This window comes from Setaria viridis, chromosome 3 (genome assembly GCF_005286985.2).
Source record: "Setaria viridis chromosome 3, Setaria_viridis_v4.0, whole genome shotgun sequence".
Classification (NCBI taxonomy): domain Eukaryota; kingdom Viridiplantae; phylum Streptophyta; class Magnoliopsida; order Poales; family Poaceae; genus Setaria; species Setaria viridis.
Window position 1 is genome coordinate 46,646,445 of NC_048265.2, and position 20,426 is coordinate 46,666,870.

Below are 20,426 nucleotides of genomic sequence, written 5' to 3' on the forward strand. Positions count from 1 at the left end.
CGACCCTGCTCAGTCTGTTCTACAGTGAACAGTGTGTGTAACCGAAAACCACGCAAAGAACCCGGGTTCGAGCCAGTTGAGCAGTAGTCCAGGACAAAGTCGTACGCCTAAATTACCATGCTCAGGACAAAATATAATGACGACCCCATCGATCGATTGAGGGTACGGTGTTGTGCTCATGTCTACTCAAACAATTCATTGCCTGGCACTTAAGAAGCATTGCAGCAGCCCACTGCCACAAAGCTTATCAACACACCACCTGCTCGTTAGTTTCTTCGCATCTTCTTCATGTATGTAGAAACGCGCCAAACAATACAACACAGGAAAGAAACCATATGACAAGCAGAGTAGAGAGTTGAGCTCCGTAAAAACACAACAAAATGAAAACAAATTTACATGTAGCCTTGCCTTACACGATATACGTCTCTCCAATACTTGAGTCGTTCATTAAGGGGTGGGACGCATTGGGAAAAAGGTTCCCAGGAAATTCATTTGATCAGGTTGTTCGTGCGCGTCGCATCCTTGAAGCGTGGCTACTTCGTTGGCCCCGTCTCGTTGCCATTGCCACTACCGGCCGCAGCAGGCACCGACGAGTCGCCGTGAATCAGGTGGCTCGGCTCCAAGCTTAGCTGCTCGGTGGTGTACGTGTGCTTCGGCACCTTCGCTGTCATCTCGGAGGACCAGATCTCGGAGCTGGCGCTTGGGCTAGAAGCTTCCGGCAGGCCGTTTCTGTGGGTGGTGAGGGCCGATGGGTGGACGCCGCCGGACGGGTGGGAGGAGCGCGTCGGGGAGAGGGGGATGCTGGTCAGAGGTTGGGCGCCGCAGACGGCGATACTGGCTCATCCGGCGGTCAGCGCGTTCCTGACGCACTGCGGGTCGAGCTCGCTGCTGGAGGCGGCGGCGGCCGGCGTGCCGATGCTGACGTGGCTGACAGAACTCCGAATATACGCACACGAACACGAAGTGGCCAATGAGAATTGGTGCTGCAAGCGGCAGCGTTCTGGTGTTCTCTATTTCTATATAAAGAAGATACATGCAGCTCTACATGGTTACTAAATCACGGCACGCTCGTGATCGGCTACTGCCATCCCAGCACCCTGGGCCGTGCCGTGAAGGACGCGCGACAGCGCGGCGTGCGCGAGCAAAAGACAGGCGATCGCGCACTAATCTACTTCCTAGAAAATAGAAGATGCTATCCTGGGCTTACTATAACAATCTCCTCCTAAGCCCTGGAGTACAATTACACAAGATTTTTCATGCCGATTCCACCCCGAAGCTCCTGGAACCGGCTACGACCGAGCGCCTTCGTGAGGATGTCGCCCAGCTGTAGTTCAGTGCCGACGAACTCGACGTCGATCAGCTTCCTGTCGCAGCATTCCCGGATGAAGTGGAACTTCACGTCTATATGCTTACTCCGGTCATGATGCACAGGGTTTTTCATCAAAGCGATGGCGGACTTGTTGTCCACCTTGAGCCTAGGTGCGAGGGTCGCTCCTCCGACGAGCTCAGCCAGCAACCGCGCCAGCCAGACTGCCTCGCACGCAGCCGCAGCGGCTGCGATGTACTCTGCTTCGCAAGAAGACAGAGCAACCACCTTCTGTTTCGCTGATTGCCAGGCAACCGGCCCTCCTGCTAGGAAGAAGATGAGGCCGCTGGTGCTCTTCCGGTCATTGACATCACCGGCTAAGTCGCTGTCGGAGTAGCCCAGCAGCTTTGGAGTGCCTCCGTCCTTCTTTCCCGGGTGGTAGTGCAAGCCCCAGTGCAGCGTCCCCGCCACATAACGAAGGACTCGCTTGACTGCAGCGAGGTGCTCTTGACGCGGTGCCTCCATGAACCGGCTAAGGTACCCCACCGGATACGCCAAGTCCGGCCTAGAGTTGCACAGGTACCTGAGGCTGCCGATAAGACTGCGGTACTCCGTGGCATCCACGCTCGGCGTCGTCCCTTCTTTGAGCAATTTCAACTTCGGCTCCATGGGCGTGGCGCTGGTATTGCAGCCTCCCAGTCCCGCCTTCTCAAGGATCTTGCCGGCGTAGGCAGACTGACGAAGCGTGATCCCGGCTGCTCCCTGTGTCACCTCCAGGCCGAGGTAATATGAGAGAAGCCCGAGATCACTCATGCGGAAGGTGCTCATCATCTGGGCCTTGAACTTGTTCACAGCCCCTGCGTCGCCACCGGTGATGATTAAATCATCAACGTAGACGCCCACGATCAGGCGCCCTGCGCCCTTTCCGCGAGTGTACATCCCGTGCTCGTCGATGCAGCGAGTGAAGCCGAGCCTGATCAGCGAAGCATCAAGCTTCTGATTCCAGGCTCGTGGAGCCTGGCGGAGCCCGTACAGCGCCTTGTGAAGGCGAAGCACCTTGTGCTTGTTCTTGCCGTCGATGAAGCCGGGGGGCTGTTGGACATAAACCTCCTCCTGGAGCTCCCTGTTCAGGAACGCCGATTTGACGTCCATGTGGTGGACGCCCCAGCCGTAGTGCGCTGCAATGGCGAGGAGCAGGCGCACTGATTCCTGCCGCGCGACGGGGGCGAAGGCCTCTTCATAGTCGATGCCGGGCCGTTGCACGTACCCCTTCGCGACGAGACGAGCCTTGTACTTGACAATGGCCCCATTCTCGTCCCGCTTCACCTTATACACCCATTTGAGGCCGATGGCGTGGTGGCCGCGCGGGAGCTCGGCAAGCACCCAAGTGTCGTTGTCGCGGATCGACTTGAGCTCCTCCTCCATTGCGGTGTTCCAGTTCGGATCACCATCGGCGTCCTTGAAGGACTTGGGTTCCTCCACACTGACATTGTGCAGCTCAGCATCCTCAATGATGCGTTGAGCCAGTCCGGGCACAGTGTTCGTGCCAAGGACGTTCTCAAGCGTTCTGTACCGGTGCTCCAGATCCTTGTCGTCATCTGCGTCGAGGTTGTGGTCGGTGGTGAGTGGTGTCACAAACTCGACCTGCACCCCCGTGGGGACGCTGGGAGTTGCTGGTGGCGGTGACACCAGCTGTGCCTCCGGCGTGGGCGGAGATCCTGGAGTAGGCGGAGGTGAAGCAGCTGTCCTCGCGGTTGATGCCGCTGAGGGCTCCCGCCTGAGCTCGTACTCATACTCGACGGTGAACGGTTCCTGGTCACCACTTGATGATGCCTCGGTCCACTCCCAGCGCGCGCCTTCATCGAAGACGGCGTCGCGTGAGACGTGGACACGATCAGTGGTGGGGTCGAGGAAGCGGTACGCCTTCGATCCACTCTCGTACCCGATGAAGACAACCTTCTGGCCCCGGTCATCGAGCTTGCTGGGATGTGGACGGAGGTGCTTGATGTAGGCGATGCACCCGAACACTTTGAGGAAGTGCACGGGTGGCTTCTTGCTGTACCACGCCTGGTACGGGGTCAGGCCATCGAGCGCGCTCGTCGGTGCTCGGTTGAGCAGGAACACGGCGGTGTGAACCGCCTCCCCCCAGAAGCGGCCAGGCATGCCGCGGGCGCGCAGGATGCTCCTGGCCGTGCCCACGATCATTTGGTTCCGGCGCTCGACGACGCCGTTTTGTTGAGGTGAGTACGGTGCCGAGTGATGTCGCTGGATGCCTTCACCTGCACAGTATTCACCAAATTCCACTGAGGTGAACTCACCACCATTATCGGTGCGAAGCACCTTCAGCTTCTTTCCACATTCACGCTCGACGCGTGCCTGGAAAGCGATGATCGCCGCCGGTGCGTCTGCCTTGGAGCGCAGGAGGGTGAGCCACATGAAGCGACTCATGTCATCCACCAGCAGTAGGAAGTAGAGGTTGCCAGCTGGAGTTGGCGACGAGATGGGGCCGCACAAGTCTCCATGTACGAGCTCAAGCTCCTCCTGAGCTCGGTACTTGGCTACCCGGGGGAACGGCGTGCGCTTCTGCTTCGCCAGAACGCAGTCCTCGCAGACTTGATCCACGTGATCAATCACGGGCAGCCCACGCACCATGTCGCCGCGCCCAAGCTTGCGGAGCGCCTGGAAATTGAGGTGGCCGTAGCGCTCGTGCCAGCGCCATGCCACATCTCCGACACGCGCAGTGAGACACACCGGCGCAGCAATCTTCATGTCAAGGAGGTAAAGCCGGCTTGGGGACCGGTGTACCTTCGCCAGCAGTTGACGCTGCTGGTCGTAGAGGCGCAGTACGCCCCCCTCGATGTTGACCTTGAAGCCGTCCTCGTCCATTTGGCCGAGGCTAATGATGCTGGTGGTGAGGCGAGGAATGTAGTAGACGCCGTCTAGCCGACGATGCTCGCCGGTCTTGCAGACGAACAACACCGTCCCCTTGCCTTGGATCTCGACCACCGAGCCGTCCCCGAACCTGACGGTCCCCGTGACGCCGGCATCCAGCTCGGCGAAAATGGAGCGTGTACCCGTCATATGGTTCGTCGCCCCGGTGTCCAACACCCAGCGACGAGAGACCACACTCTCCTCCTCTTGGCTGAGGTGGAGGTGCACCTTTGGTTCATCGAGGTGGAGCGGCGACCTGACATGAGAACACGTTACGACCGGCGTTTTTACCTTGATGTCAGCGGCGATGTACATGAGCGCGTGCTCATCTTCCTCAGCCTGCGCAACGTGCGCCGCGCCTTTCTTCTTCCTGCGACAGTCTTTGGCCCAGTGGCCCTTCTTGCCGCAGTTATTGCAGAGGGTGCCGGGCAGTGGCTTCCCACCACCGGCGTTCCCGTTCCTCGCGTTCTGGCCGTCATGGCCATCACGTGGTGTGCACCCTGCGCCGCCACGACCGCGTCCGCGCCCTTGGCGCTTGCCGCGGCTGCTGGAGCTCATGCCGCCACCGGAGCTCTCCTGATCACGGCGTGCCTTGCGATGAGCCTCCCAGTCTTCCTCGCAGAGCATCAGGCGCCCCATGGCATCCGTGATCTCCTTTGGCTTGGCCCGTTCCTCGAACACGCGCAGCCGCCCGATGACCTCCTCGATCGACACTCTGTTCAGATCGAGGAACATCTCGAGGGAGACCGCGGCCTGGGACAGCCGATCTGGGACCACCTGCAACAATTTCTTCACTACCTCGGCGTCCGTGATGTTGTCACCGAGGGTGCATAGGTTGGTGGCGAGTGTCGTGATGCGGATCCCGAACTCGGTGACGCCCTCGCCCTCCTTGAAGGCGAGGATGCCGAATTCGCGGCGAAGCTGCTGCGCGCTGGCGTCGCGCGCGCGATCGTCCCCGATCCGCAACACCTTGACCGCGTCCCATGCCTCCTTCACGGTCCGCTTCCGGGCGAGGGTGCTCCACATCTCGGATGGAACCGAGCGCAGAAGGCCGGCCATCGCCTGGCGATCGTCGTGGTATTCGTCTACGTCGGGGTCGTCGTGGATGCCGAGATCGACGGCGTCCCAGACGCGGAGGGTCTGGAAATTGACTTCCATGACCAGCGCCCATTCCGGATAATTCATCCGGGTCAGCATCGGCCACACGACGTTCGCGGACGGCCGCTCGATGATGCGCTCGACGACGCGCGAACCATCCCGGTTGCGCGATCGGCGGCCTTGGGAGCGGCCACGGCGACGTGGCGGCGAATGCGACTGCTGGACCTTCTTCTCGCCGGAGCCATCACCCGTCTCCCTCTTGACCGGAGACTTCGACGACATGGCGACGGCGAGAATCGGCTCTGATACCAATTGACAGAACTCCGAATATACGCACACGAACACGAAGTGGCCAATGAGAATTGGTGCTGCAAGCGGCAGCGTTCTGGTGTTCTCTATTTCTATATAAAGAAGATACATGCAGCTCTACATGGTTACTAAATCACGGCACGCTCGTGATCGGCTACTGCCATCCCAGCACCCTGGGCCGTGCCGTGAAGGACGCGCGACAGCGCGGCGTGCGCGAGCAAAAGACAGGCGATCGCACACTAATCTACTTCCTAGAAAATAGAAGATGCTATCCTAGGCTTACTATAACAGTGGCCGCTGGTGTTCGACCAGTTCATCGAGGAGAGGCTGGTGACGGAGGTGCTGAGGATCGGGGAGAGGGTGTGGAGCAGGCCGCGGAGCACGAGGTACGAGGAGAGGTAGGTTGTGCCGGCGGAAGCCGTGGCGCGGGCGGTGGCGAGGTTCCTGGAGCCCGGCGGTGCAGGGGAGGCGGCGAGGGGCAGGGCGCGGGAGCTCGCCGCAAAGGCCCACGCCGCCGTGGCGGAAGGCGGGTCGTCGTCCCGTGATCTGCATCGTCTCATCGATGACCTGATCGAGGCCAGAGCGGCTGCCGGCCTGACGACCTCGCCGTCCGTTGCACCCGTGGAAACGAGCAACAATACTGACGGCAAGTAGAGGTGGAATTTCAGGAGATGTCTCCGGCGAGCGGTGGCTGTTTGTCGTCGATGAAGAGAAAAAAAAACAAATTAGAACGGCCATCGTCGACATGTGCAATGTGTTGCTTCTCATGGGTGTAATTTTGATGAATTTTGAACTTGATTTGTGTTGTTTGCCATTATGCAATCAGTTGTCGTCAGTAGTGGTGACTGGTGAACCGGCGGTACAGAGGTGTCTGATTTCAAGAGACCAAAATATGATCTGCATTTTCCCTTAAAAACTATTTGCAAGGTAAGTTAACGTCTGGTAACTTAGCAGTACTGTATACCACATCCTTAATCTTCATCTCTCAGTTGTGTGCAAATGCAGTTTGCTGTGCTTGTCACCAACAAAACATGATGCATCGAGCCAGGTCATAGAGCTAGGGAACGGAGTGGAATGCGAGTTTCATTAGCATAGATAAATGACATGTAATACTTGCATCTCAAGTCTGCAGAGGAGACATCTGACAGTGAGACCAAAATTAAACTTTTTTTGAGAGACGACAAGAGATCTTCTCGTTTCCCATGCAACAACGAAGAAAAGGAGACTGATCGAGACTTATAAGCAGACTCGTTCTGATCTCTGGAGTTAGTTCTGATATCTGGAGTTAGTGCCGCTGAGCAAGGTGCTTGTCACTCCGTGTTAGAGTGCCGTTGATAGTGCGGTCATGCAGAGAGGCCGAGGACCTCCAATCCTAATTCTACAGAGGACCGGGTGCCCCGGTCATCGCAATGGAAATGCACAGGAATTGAATACGAAGACCACCTGAATTTTTCCTGTCACTGTTGCAGTGGGAGCAGATTCGGTGGGCACCAATTTGTCTGGTAAAACTCTGAGGCTGCGTTCTCCACAAACTCTTCACAACGAAGCAGGCACCGCAGATTTTAAGAGCGGTTAAGCTTGAGCTTGAGCTTTAGCTGCGGCTGGTGGCCCAGCAGCTCGGCTGCCGGTCCAAGCAGCTGTTGCAACAGCCCAGCTAAAGCACCTGTCGAGCACAGCTAACAGCCAGGGGGTGGTCCAAGCGGCTGCTGGCTGCCTGCATGTGCTGTAGTGGCTGCTGTAGCTGCAGCCAGCTTTGCCAAGCAGGAGATTTGATCCGCGTGCGCAGCTTGCATTGTTTATTCCATGGAGTTACGATGTCGAGGTCAAACAAGTTGATTGCTTTGTATTTTATACCACACGAGATTCACGTTCTCAAGCCAGCTTTTCTAGATATATATTTTGGTACTTATCAGATAAGACTAAAACGAATAGTAATTTAGGATGGAGATAATACTTTGTGAAGCGAAGCCAACATATTAGAAATAACCGTATAATAACGTGAGAGTAAGTAAGAACCCGTAATAATGCACGGGCATTTCTGGTAGTATATATGTAAAAGATGTTATACGAAGAGATGGGCAGAAATCAGAAACGAAAGATGGAATGCCATTGCAGAAGCCGCAGCAGCACAGCCCAAAAACTTATAGCCCACGACTCTGATTTTATCCACTCCGTCCCGACTCCCGAGGCGGGAAACTATGAGCGGGGATTCGCCGTTGCCTGGCTGCGCTTTGGTGCTCCACCGTCAGTCCGTCGGTCATTGCCGCCACCGCAACCGCCACCATGGGAATCAAGGTACCCTCCTCCATGTGTTTGGTGGTTCACCGTTGCAACCTCGCCTTCGGGCTCTCGATGTAACAGCTTCGCGTGGCGCGCTCTAGGGCTTGACGAAGCTGCTGGCGGAGCACGCGCCGAGGGCCGTGGTGCAGCGGCGGGTGGAGCCGTGGAGGACTATCGCGGCCGCGTAATCGCTGTCGACGCAAGCCTCAGCATCTGCCAGTTCCTCGTGAGTCGTTGGCTCGTTCGCGCCCGCCCCCTCCATTTATTCGGCCCCTTCGCTTTAGTTTCCTGTGACCGTTTCCTCGTGAGTTGTCGTCGCGTTTGGGGTACAGCGTTGCCAGCTAAGAGTTAGATTTCTCCGTTGATATGATTAGGGGAGTGTTCCCAGTTTCAAATTTGGTGAGATATGACGGGTGATTTCTGCTATGTCGCTATTGTGGGTATGGGCGTATAACACAATGCGTTGGGAAATTCATGCAACTAGTCCATCAACCCGTGCCCCAGACTAATATTTTTAGAAGCTAAAATTCATTACCGACTACTCTCTTATTTTTTCAATATGTGAACATAATACTTATATAGATATGTACCTATCTTTGTCCAGTTGTGATTGATTTTTAATTAATAATTACTCTATGCACTTTTTCATCCATATTCATACTTTTTCCATTTTGTATCGCACCTCCAATCCTCCATACATTATGTTTAGCATACAAATCAATATTTTTCATCGATTCCTCACATACATGTATAAATGGTCTAAATGGTGACACTCATCATGTGTATATACATAAATAGGTAATTTAGAATCATATATTAGTTTACTTTTTGACATTTCTGTATGATGCACATGAAGATAATTAGATTAAGGTTTAGGTGTTTAATTTTGGTTATTTTTAATAACAATATACATGGGTAATATAGATAAAATTTTAGAATGACAATTTAAGTTATGCTTTATAATGATATGTATTAGTAAATTGGATAAAAATTATGGGGTTACTTTAGATTATTTTTATAATAGCTGAGCTCGGTAATTTAGATATAGGTTTAGAGCTCATTTTTGAATATTTTCACAATGATAGTGGTGGGTAAATTTTTAGAAAATATAATAGATCAATGTCTATGATTATTAGAGTTTACAGGATTGGTGTTTGATGTTTTTAATTTTTATGGGAATTTGTCTCTTTTTTCTAGCTTGTCTCGTGAAAACTAATGCGGAGTCTCCAACGGAAAAAAATGAGACTACATTGCTAAAATATATTACCATAAGCTACCTCTCGTTTGTTAAATATTCGAACACAATACTTATATAGATATATACTTATTATCTTCATCCAATTGTGATAGATTTTAGTTAGTAATTACTCTATAATATTTTCATCCACATTTATAATCTTTAACTTTTCACTTTGCATCGCAGGTATACGCTTGAATTTGTTTAATGAACCCTAAGTTTGTGATACAATTTTAACATAGAAATCTATATTCTCATCACTTCCTCTATATCTTTATAAATGGTGACGCACATCATCCGTATATACCTTAATTATTATATCATATATCAATAGTGCAAGATATAGACGATTTAGAATCATATATTGTTGTATATTTTTAATTAAGGTTATTTGATTCAAATGTAGGGTTATCATGTTATTTTTAATAATAGCATGTGTGCGTAATATAGATGCAAATTTAATGGGTTACTTTAAGTTTTTATTTTAAGTAATAGTAGTGGGCAATTCGGTTGCAAATTAGGGGTTATTTTAAATATTATTTATAATGGCATAAGTGGGTAATTTTGATGAAGATTAGGGGGTTACTTTAGTTTATTTTATATAATGGCAGAGGTGGGTAATTTATATATAGATTTAGGGGGTTACTTTAGGCTATTTTCATAATAGCATAGGTGGGTAATTTTTTAGAAAACATAATAGATCCAATGGCTATGATGATTAAATCTATCGATTGATGGTCGGATGTTTTGCCTTTTTGTGAGAATTTTTAGGATTTCTCTCTTTTTCTAGAGTGTCCACCTAGGAATCCTAGGTGGTTTCACCTGGAGGCTTCAAAAGGAGCCTCCAATTAGTAATAGTAATAATAAGATAGTAAGATGTGTCGGTTAATAGGTGGCACCGCATCTTTTTTTTTTTTTGAGAAAATGGCTACGTTCTGATACATTTGGCATCTACTACTGTATTTTTTGAATGCATACAAGTATACAACCAGCAACCACTTATTCTTCAGTTTCAGAGGCTAATACCATTGCCAGAATTTCAATTTACAAAACTACTGCCCAGTTTTGTTCTCTCTAAATCTAATGCTATTACTATTAGGCTATTAGCATGTGCAAGCATTTGTGTACTTAGCTTTTATTGGGTCAATTTACCATTACGGGTTTCTCTCTAGCTGTCATGGGATTCATATCAAATGTGTTGTCAATTTCTGCAGATTGTGGTTGGAAAGAAAGGATCAGGGCTTCTGACCAATGAGGCTGGTGAAGTCACGAGGCAAGGAATATTACTGCACCGCCTATTGTCAAGTCATTATCAGTGCAGCTTATTTGACTTTCCATCTCTGTAAATGGTGCAGTCATCTGCAGGGTATGTTGAACCGGACAGTAAGAATGCTAGAAGCAGGGATAAAGCCTGTGTAAGCTTCCTGCATTCCTGTGGTCCTTGTCAATTCTTCGCAGTCAGCTTACTTTTGCTGATTCTGCTGAGCTTTTATGTTAGTTTTGTTTTTGATGGAGAGCCACCTGAAATGAAGAAAAAGGAGCTTGCAAAAAGGTATGCATGAACTTTTTTCTTTGCTCATTTTCACTCATCAATATTAAATCTCGACACATACTTTTCCAATCAAGATCAGGGTAGGAGGTGTGCTTGTGCACCCCAACCACCCCATTTCAAGTTCTTTTTCAACTCAATTTTGGGTGTCTATTTTCTTAAAGAAAAATCACCTAGTTCATTCTAGGTCGGGCCTCGTTTTTACATGCTTTTCCAATGTTTGTGTAGGTCCTTAAAGAGGAATGGTGCTACCAAATATCTTAATAGAGCTATGGAGGTCAGTTGCTCCTCAACATAGTTGTAGAGCTTCCTTACTGGCTATGCCTACCTTTTTTATTGCTTTTGCTGGATTTCTGAAGTGGCACTTGAATTACTGATCGGAGATGAGGATTCAACTGAAAAATTTAGCAAAAGGACTGTCAAGTTAACGATCTTACTGTCTGAGGAAATAGGCAATAAAGAATTTGTTCGAAGAGTGTCCTTGAATTTATATCAGATAAAGCAGCCTTCTATTCTCGTATGAATATGTCATATGGAGTTTTCTCAAGGAAAACGGTTTAAGCCTTCTAAACAGTTTGAGGAGTGTTCAGAGGATGTACTGTAATTTTTGCCTCCCTTTCCAGGTCAAAAAAAAGCACAATGATGATCGTAAGAAGTTGTTAAGATTGATGGGTGTGCGTGTGGTGTGAGTGTGGAGTGTGTTAGTTATGTGCGCGTGGTGTGAGTGTGGAGTGTAGGATGGGAAGGTAGCTTGCAGCTGCAGCTGTAGCCATTCAAAAAGCATAAGCGAGCAGAGAAGTATCGATTGGGGGTGTTTGGTTTCTTGAGCTAAAATTTAGTCCGTGCCGCATCGAATATTAGGAGGCTAATTAGAAGGACTAAATATAAAATAATTATAAAACTAATTGCACAGACGGAGGCTAAATGGCGAGACGAATCTATTAAACTTAATTAATCCATCATTAACAAATAGTTACTGTAGCAGTACATTGTCAAATCATGGACTACTTAGGCTTAATAGATACGTCTCACCGTTTAGCCTCCATATGTGCAATGGATTTTAGAAATAATCTATATTTAATATTTCTAATTAGTATTTAAACATGCAGTTTACTCCGGAAACAACATCAACCACAATGTTTTCTAGCTCCCCCTGGCACGGCACCTACTACCACTAACCGATTCCGTGCAACTCGTGGGGCTAACCCAAAATCCAAAAAGGGCTACCTGCAAGCACACGTTCTTGCATGAGCTTACACAGTCTTGCTTTCACACCAACTTCTCTGCATGACTACAAAGTTACAAATGGACAGGCACAGAAGCTAACGTAGACCAAGTGACCAACACCAAGCGCCAAGCGACAAGCGACAAGCGACCAAGTGACCTACTGCAAATGCAGAGGATGTGACGATGAGCTTAAGCCACATGGCTTTGCATGGCATAAATAATCAACTCGATTATAGATAACAGATATTGTGTAATAATAATCCGTATATGCACATGTTATTAAAAAAGGGATTTTATATGCACAATCATGGCAGCTCGCAAAAAAACCTTTTCTCTCCTAGAAAACCAGTTGGTTCATGGCTTCTTGGACTATGCTGTGCTCCAGCACCAAGTTTTGTTCGTGTGGTTCATTACCTCCTGCTCCTGTTTCAAGATGGCAATGTTTTAGCTTGCAGTTAGCACTTGGTATTACCGGTACGGTACTTCACAATTCATACACACGTCTATTCGAAGAAGTTATACCTGAGACCGAATGAGCTCTAAAATGTGTGTTTTCCTGTTGTACTGTTCACCCTTCCTAAAGGAGTAATCTCCTAGCAAAGGTCAACAAAAACATGCACTCGTTAAATATAGTACAAGTTAAATAACGAAGGGTGTTTTGAAACAAATAATGAAGGGAATTTAAAACACCTTGAGTTAAAAGGTAGTACTGAGAAAACTTCAACGTAAATGATATCTTGGGAGTTAAAAGGTAAATAACTGAAAGAGTAAACTTCACTAGATTACAACTATTCTGAGGTATGAAATCCATGGTTTTACAACTTTTAAGGTTTACTATTTTGTGACAACATCCGCTACTAATTATGCTGCCATTGCCAAGTAAAATATTTCCAAGAAAATTTGGCGTCCATTTGATTTGGAGTCAAAGTTTTGCCATATCGTAAAAACATTTGGACATAGCTAACTTGGGCGCAACTCAAGCTGCCGAAATGGCCGATCCTATCTTCGTGACACAAACCAGATGCTATTTTTTACCCCAATGCCAAACTTTAGCCATGACAAGAAAGAAGGGGAAAAACGGAGGATCACATTCTGTGAACAAAAGCAACTCATATGCATGAAGCTGCGCGACCGGTGGACCTACCTATTTGCACGTGAGGGATGTGGGAAATCTTGTTCCATTCAAGGCTTCCACGTTCCGAAGCCTTCTTCCGCAGTTCTGAATGACACTTCTGAATAAACAGAGTCTGAAGGGAGGAGGGCACATTTGGTAATGAACGGAGTTGATCGGAATTATGTAGGCGCAACGTCTCAAGAGAGGAGAGTTCACTTATGCTCAGTGGAAGCGATTCCAAATTGACTTTAGATATGCATAGAATCTGAAGGGATGTACAATTCCGTAGCAACCATGGCTCAATTGCGTCCAACATTTCTGACCCGTCTTCAATGTCCAGCCGATAGGTTGGGCATAGACTCCTCACTGGCTCAACAAGCAGCAAGGACGGGTGGTCGATCCTAATAGACTTGATTTGCTTGAAGCTTCCAGGCTCTTCTTCGCAACCAGATACACCAAAAGTTAGCGATAGCCCAGCCTCTGCGAGTTTACTGCAGTTCAAGAGTTCTAAATGCTCAAGGCGTGGAAGGGATCTGAGCCCACCCAGGGATGACAGATTCCTGCATCCATTCAGGCTAATGGTTCGCAACGACGTGAGATTCGCAAATACATCTGCGGAAGGGAGGGATTCCACTACCGAGCAGTTGCTGAGACTCAAGTTGGAGAGATTGGTAAACACTTGCAGTGACTCAAGCAGCAAAAGTTCTAAGTCACCACACCGCCCCATTGCTAGAGTTTTAAGTGATGGTAGCGGGAGTTTATCTCCAGCACCACTTAGCAGCCTCAACTCTGGACAATTTTCTATGCAAATCTCTCGAAGTTCATTCATTTCTTCAAATGGAAAGGGTGCAGACTCCAGATGCATGCAGTCAGTGATGCTCATTTCACGTATTACTTGGATGCATTGTTTTTGCTCAAATAAGCTCCCCTCAAGTGAAGTTAAACACTGACAAGATCTGACCATGATCTCCAGCCATTTGGATGATATACTTCCATCACTACTGATATGCAGCTTTACTATCCTTGGAAGCCTGATCAACCCGACCTCTTGTATGTCCAACCTCACCAAGCTAGGAGGTAGAAGAGGCAATTCCTCAAGGTTTAAGCATTGTTGTATATAAAGTTTTTGAAGACTTGGTGGCAGGAACAACTCCATACGCCCATCTCCTGAGGCATTTAATGGCTGACCAATTCTTCTCAGTCTAATAAGACCACGTAATTTTAAATCCTTTAGCTTCAGTAACTTTCCAAGGCTTGTAAGTTCTTCGATATGTTCACAGAAGTTGAAGTCAAGCTTCACAAGGTTTTCTACGCGGGGTTCTGCAATCCAATGTGGAATTCTACTGCCACGGAAACCTGAAATACATAGTTTCTTAAGATTGGCATGTGGCTCAAGGCTGTCAAGAATCAGTTCATGCGTTCTACTTCCGACACCATTGCATCCAGTCCATTCTAGCCGTAATGATTCGAGGCATTTCTTTTCCTTCATCTTGGCCTTCTTAGCTTCTTCTTGGTTATCAACATTCTCAAGGGTATCAACAGAAAGACTACGGAGGCTTCCCAAATCCTTGAGAGCACTCATATTGTAACCTTTTCTTTTCGTGATATGATAATTTTGTAAGACTCGAAGAGAAGTAAGTCTTGCTACTGGGACCATACTGCATCCGCCTCCAGATGATTGTTTATATGACACGTATTGCAAGCGGTCAAGGTACCCAACATCCCTCACTTGTTTTGATCCTATCTTCGTAGATCTCCATATTAGTTTTCTTAAGTGATATAATTTGAAAACCCCAGACATGCTCTCTTGTGTCATGCATGTGTATTGTAACATGATGCAACGAAGGTGCTTTAACTTGGCAAGTTTGCTTGCAAAATGGGATCTGTGCTGCATTTCTGTTTGAAATAGACGCAATGATTTTGAACTCTCAACAAGCTCTTCCACTGTATTTAGAATATCTATGTTCTCTTCCACACCCCAGTCATTATTTTCGACAATAATGGTACGCAGATTTTCCAAACAGGAAATTTTCTTCATCTTTTCCACAGGAAAATTATGAATATATTCAACACGAACGTGTCGAACTGTGCTCGGCACATTCTCAAGGCTGCCACCATCAACCATGCGTAAACATTCTCCAAATGAAACATTCGTTGCTAAATCATGCATTAAGTCATGCATGACATAGTATTCAAATTCTCTGACTTCTTGAGCAACAAGACCCACTACACGGAATCTGAGATCGAAGAATGATTTTCTGGTCAGTTGAAGCAGGTATTTTTCTCCAACATCCACTAGACTTTGTGTTCCAAACGCATCCTGCGAGATCAAACCTGAGTCAACCCACATCTCCACTAACTTATTCTTTTCAAATTCATAATCTTGCGGGAATAAGCTGCAAAACCGAAAACAAGTTTGCAGCACTGGTGGTAGGTGGTAGTAGCTTAGCTTTAGAACATCCATAATATCCTCTGAACCTCCATAAAAATGTTTCAAACTTTGCGTCAGGAACTCGTTCCAATAATCCAATCTCATATTATCACGCAGATGCGCGCCAACAACCTTTGTCACCAAGGGACAGCCTCTGAGATTCTTGGCAATTTGTTCTCCAGTTCGTTTAAAGGCTGCATCATCTTGGAGACCACAGCTGGGAAAAGCATGATGGCTGAAAAGCTCTATATTATCATCTTCATCTAGGCCTTGCAATTCAAGGAGTTTATTTTCACCTCTCATAACTTGATCTGCCATTTCTGCGACTCCTTTCATGCGGGTTGTCAGCAAGATCTTGCTTCCATTCTTCCCTGCCCTCAAAGGAGCAAATAACTTCCCCCATTGGTCATCTGTCTTGTCCTCCCAAACATCATCCAAAATAACCAAGAATTTTAGGGAATCTAGTTTCTCTCTAAGAATTTTCTGCAATGCATCCAAAGTACTGGCACCATTTGTTGCCCAAGTAGCATTTTCCAATATATTCCTTATGACAGTCGTTGCATTAAAGGTAGTGGATACACATGCCCAGATCACCTTATCAAAATGCCTTTTGATAGTGTCATCGTTGTGTATGAGTTGTGCTAGGGTAGTTTTGCCCATCCCACCGTGACCAACTATGGAAATAACAGATACTTTGCTCACCTCAATTTCAGCATCTCCAACTGATGGCTTGGTCAGCCATCCAATTGCTTCCTCTGACTCCTTGCGCCGACCAAACACTTTAGTTGCAGTTATCATGGACCCTGTTTCACGATCCTTGTTCAGAGAATCCTCTTCCTGACGACTTGTACTTCCTCCGAGGTGATCCGCGAGTGCGAGAAAACCCACAACACCTGCAGCAGCCTTGTCTAAACCCTCCAGAGCTTTCTGCAGCCTCCTGAGAGTGCCACGGTGACTCAAACCTTTGACAGCCTTATCCACAATACTAGCATGCTTAACAGACTTGATAGCACTATGCTTCATCTTAGCAAAAGAGGAGCCCCAGTCACTAACCTTTAGGTCCTTCGCCTTCTCCTTGAGCTCGTAGTACTCAATTTCATCAACAGCATCCTCAGCCTTCTCCACCGCATCCCTGAGATGCCACAGCCATGCATCTAGTGCGATGCTCTCCTCCTTGATGCGTTCCGGGTTGACCACATCAAACACAGCTTGGATCTTTGGCAAGGCAAGCAGTATCCTGCTCTTCATCTCATCTATTCCTTCAGTTTTCCAGTACTGATTTAGGTAGGCAAAGGCCTTGTTGACCAAGAAGGAGATGGCCGGAATTGCCACTGACTTCCCAGCAAACACGAGTGCGGCTGCAGGAGCCATGTCCAGCTAGGAGTGCTGGTGTGTCTGAGAAAGATGGGGAGATTGTTTTCAGTGTCAGGATTTTGAGTTGGGAAGAACAGCAAAGAGAGGAATTTAAGTATGGGATGCTTTCAAGTTGGGAAGGACAAAGAGACGAAGCAACATACTGTGAGGGTACACTGGAAGTCGCGTTTGCTTTTCTTGCCGGCTCTCCTTTGCCTTGCACTCGGCGGCGGCGCAGCTCGGCTCGATGGAGACGAAGGTCAATCTGGTGGCAGCGGAGATCGATTTGGCAGAGGAGAAGGTCGATCCGGCGAGCGCGGAGGTTGATTTTGTAGCGGAAAAGCTCGATTCGGTAGCAACGGAACTCAATTTGGCGCCGGAGAACTTCGATTTGGTGGTGGAAGAGCTCGATTCAGCATCAACGGAGCTCGATTTGGTGCTGGAGAACTTCGATTTGCTGAGCAAACTCTGCACCCACTTGACTTGACTACAGAAAGGTCTGCGCTGTGACGTTAGCACATCACCTCAGGTTAGGTGTGGCTCAATTTATTATTTGTTGCAATTTTATGGCAAGGCACTGATCTATTTCACAAATCCAATTCTAACCAGGGCCTTGTTTACTTCTCAAGTTGGGAGTTGCAAAATTGACATTTTGCCATAAATGCGATACTGTAGCGTTTCGTTTGTATTTGTGAATTATTGTCTAAATATTGACTAATTAGGCTCAAAAGATTCGTCTCGCAAAGTACAACAAAACTATGCAATTAGTTTTTGATTTCGTCTACATTTAGTACTCCATGCATATACCGCAAGTTTGATGTGATGGGGAATCTTCTTTTTGCATAGTGTCAAAGTTGGGAGTTGAGAGTGAAGTAAACAAGGCCCAGGACTCTTCACCTGAATACAACGTTCACAAGTTCCAAGGACTGTGTACATCCCATGGCCAAGTATAACCGACAAATGAAGTTATCTGGTGCTGAATGCAAAACTATCGTGGACCCGAGTACTCATCGTCCACGCTGAATGCAAAACTATTGTGGACCCGAGTACTCATCATCCACTTCCAGCATGTTTGTTTCTTTAGCAGCTTCTAAAATTCTTGCCACATCAAATGTTTATATACTAATTAGGAGTATTAAATATGGGGACGGCTCGAGAAGAGCAGAATAAGATGTGCATGTCCTAACCAGTTGAATTGCAGTGTGGCTTGCTACATGCTCCTCGGAATAATTATTCAAGAGTTATAGGGTAACAGCTCGGCACTGAGACCTACGACGTCAAGATCTACAGCGCTAAGTTTGGCACCATCGACGCTGGCGCCAAGCCCCCCGCCATGTCAGCACCCACGTCACTGACAGTGCAACGACCTTGGCGCCAAACCCTCTGGTGCTGAGACGTGTAAGCTTGGCGCCAGCGTGGATAGCGCCAAGCTAAGGGTCCAGATAAGGAAATGTTTCCGTCAAGAGCCTATTTGTGAGAATCTTTCAAAAAAGGCTAAAAAACAATTTCCCCGCACGAGCCTGAGAATTTCATGAAGACAGTTCATGTTTCATTTGCAGGCTTGCAGCCATATTTCCTTCAGTGTTTCGAATTGGTTCTACATTTTGATTGCAAATAGTCACTTACTAATACGATTTACTTGACACGATATTAGGTGTGCAGTACTAAATTCCACACTATGTCCACATATCTCCAGAGTGCAATATCTTATTTTCTGGATTTGTTTTTGCCAACCAAGCTACCGTTAGTACTTTTTTGTAATGTTTGGATCATTAGCTTTTGCACATTGTCTCCTTTGAGCTATTTATATAGAGGATCACCATCCCTGAGATCAGAAACCCTCGGTTCTTGAAGAAACTTTCAGCTGACTTAATGAAGTAATGGACGATAGCACAATGAGCATCCAGTACGAGGAGCCAGAGCAGCCAATGCATAACCATGCCCTTGTTTACTTCGCGAATTTGGGAGGTGCCAAATTACTGTAGCAACACTGTAGCGTTTCGTTTGTATTTGTGAATTATTGTCCAAATATTGACTAATTAGGCTCAAAAGATTCGTCTCGCAAAGTACAACAAAACTGTGCAAATAGTTTTTGATTTCGTCTACATTTAGTACTCCATGCATGTACCGCAAGTTTGATGTGATGGGGAATCTTCTTTTTGCATAGTGTCAAAGTTGGGAGTTTGGAGGTAAGAGAACAAGAGCATACCAGATTACCAGCAGCTGGTTTCTCTGGAAGAGACATTATTTTGTTATTTTTGGAAGGATGGATTGACATGCACGATATGCATTTCTCTTTTCTGACCTCCAGCATTATTAACCTTTAACAGTTAGGGGGTCACTCTGAATCCTTGATCCAAAATTTTGTGTCCTAACCCTAGCCTTGATCGTATGTTGTGCAGTTGCAGGAGATGATTAAGAGGTCCTGAAAGCCACAGCATCCACGATGGATGCTATGGTACAGTATGGAAGCACACGTACTGACTTCAACTTCACAAAAGGGAAGACATGTCCAGGTGGACATGAGTGATTTTGTCAGTTAACATTAGCACTTAGCGCTTTGTTTTGTCTTGTAAATTATGGTGTATTCATGAAGCTAGTGTACCTATAATGTTTGACATGTAAATAGATAAATGCGCCAACAAATGGGTTTAGGTAACTTGGATACTTCTATACGGATGCTATCTTAGATACTTTGATCGAGCGATCCGATGTGTTAAGTAACTTGGATACTTCCAAACAGATGCTATCTTGGATACTTTGATCAAGCGGTCTAATGTGTGAGATCGTGAAAAAGTGTAATGTGTTGTTATTGTGAGGCTGCAATGACTAATTGTGGAGTTTGAATTTAGAAACCAAAATTTGAACCTACAGTGTGGGTGGGGGGGGGGGGAGCGGCGGCGGATTTGGCAGCGATAGCCACCGGAGATACAGGGAGGAGGGTGGGCAACCACCGGAGACGGATTTGGCAGCGATAGCCACCGGAGATACAGGGAGGAGGGTGGGCAGCCACCGGAGACACAGGGAGGAGGGTGGGGCAGGGGTGAACAGGAGTTTAACAACGGGTGGAAGAGTGAAGGTTGGGTGCGTACGCGAGAGCAAACTATATCACCTTTTGGTGTCGGTTTATGGCAACCCCTCAAGCTCTAGGGTCTCACGAGCGTCACGAGGGTGATACAGTTTGACGGCCGAGGAATTTATACGTACATGAATGTTATTTGGATCATTGTGGTTTTTTAGACACGTGTGTACCGTGCAAAAGGCTAAACAAACACCCGTGCAAACCTGTCCTACAAGACGATCCTTGCTTGATACGATGGCGATGTTTGCCGACGCTGCAGACAATAATGTTCAGAGGACTAATCCTGCTCCTTTCGCCAACTCAGTTTTTTTTTGTCCCCATGGGCCTAGAACGGCAACACATGTCCCGTCCCGTTCACCACCGGTGCCCACCACAGTACATCCATCTGCCGGCGGTGAGGCCTCTCCTCTCTCGTCGACGACGACGCGGCCAGCTGGCCAAGTCAGCAGGGATGTCCACGGGCCACGGCAACAACGTGGAGAGCCGCCAGGGTGGTGGGCCAGGTCGCC

At 47.8% G+C, this 20,426-nt stretch overlaps 1 protein-coding gene and 1 pseudogene across 7 annotated transcripts; one reads left to right on the forward strand and one right to left on the reverse strand.

Annotated features, from left to right (window-relative positions):
- Positions 1-599: 599 nt before the first annotated feature.
- Positions 600-6,375, forward strand: LOC140222130 (UDP-glycosyltransferase 73C5-like; annotated as a pseudogene).
- A 4,514-nt stretch (positions 6,376-10,889) lies between these two features.
- Positions 10,890-17,380, reverse strand: LOC117848532 (putative disease resistance protein RGA1). Of its 7 annotated transcripts, none has more exons than XR_011897914.1 (5): positions 17,000-17,380; positions 16,185-16,877; positions 12,460-12,530; positions 12,265-12,360; positions 10,890-11,105 (listed from the first exon to the last, which is right to left on the reverse strand). XR_011897914.1 is itself a non-coding variant. In XM_034729972.2 (5 exons), exons 2-4 carry the CDS (start codon positions 16,851-16,853, stop codon positions 12,307-12,309), a joined length of 3,897 nt encoding a protein of 1,298 aa, XP_034585863.1. In that variant the 5' UTR covers positions 16,854-16,877; positions 17,000-17,378; the 3' UTR covers positions 10,890-11,105; positions 12,265-12,306. The 7 variants fall into 7 exon arrangements, 5 of the variants coding, with proteins under 5 accessions (XP_034585863.1, XP_034585862.1, XP_034585865.1 ...); XM_034729972.2 differs by having other exon boundaries at positions 13,082-16,877; positions 17,000-17,378; XR_011897913.1 differs by lacking the exon at positions 10,890-11,105 and adding an exon at positions 11,787-12,097.
- Positions 17,381-20,426: the final 3,046 nt, after the last annotated feature.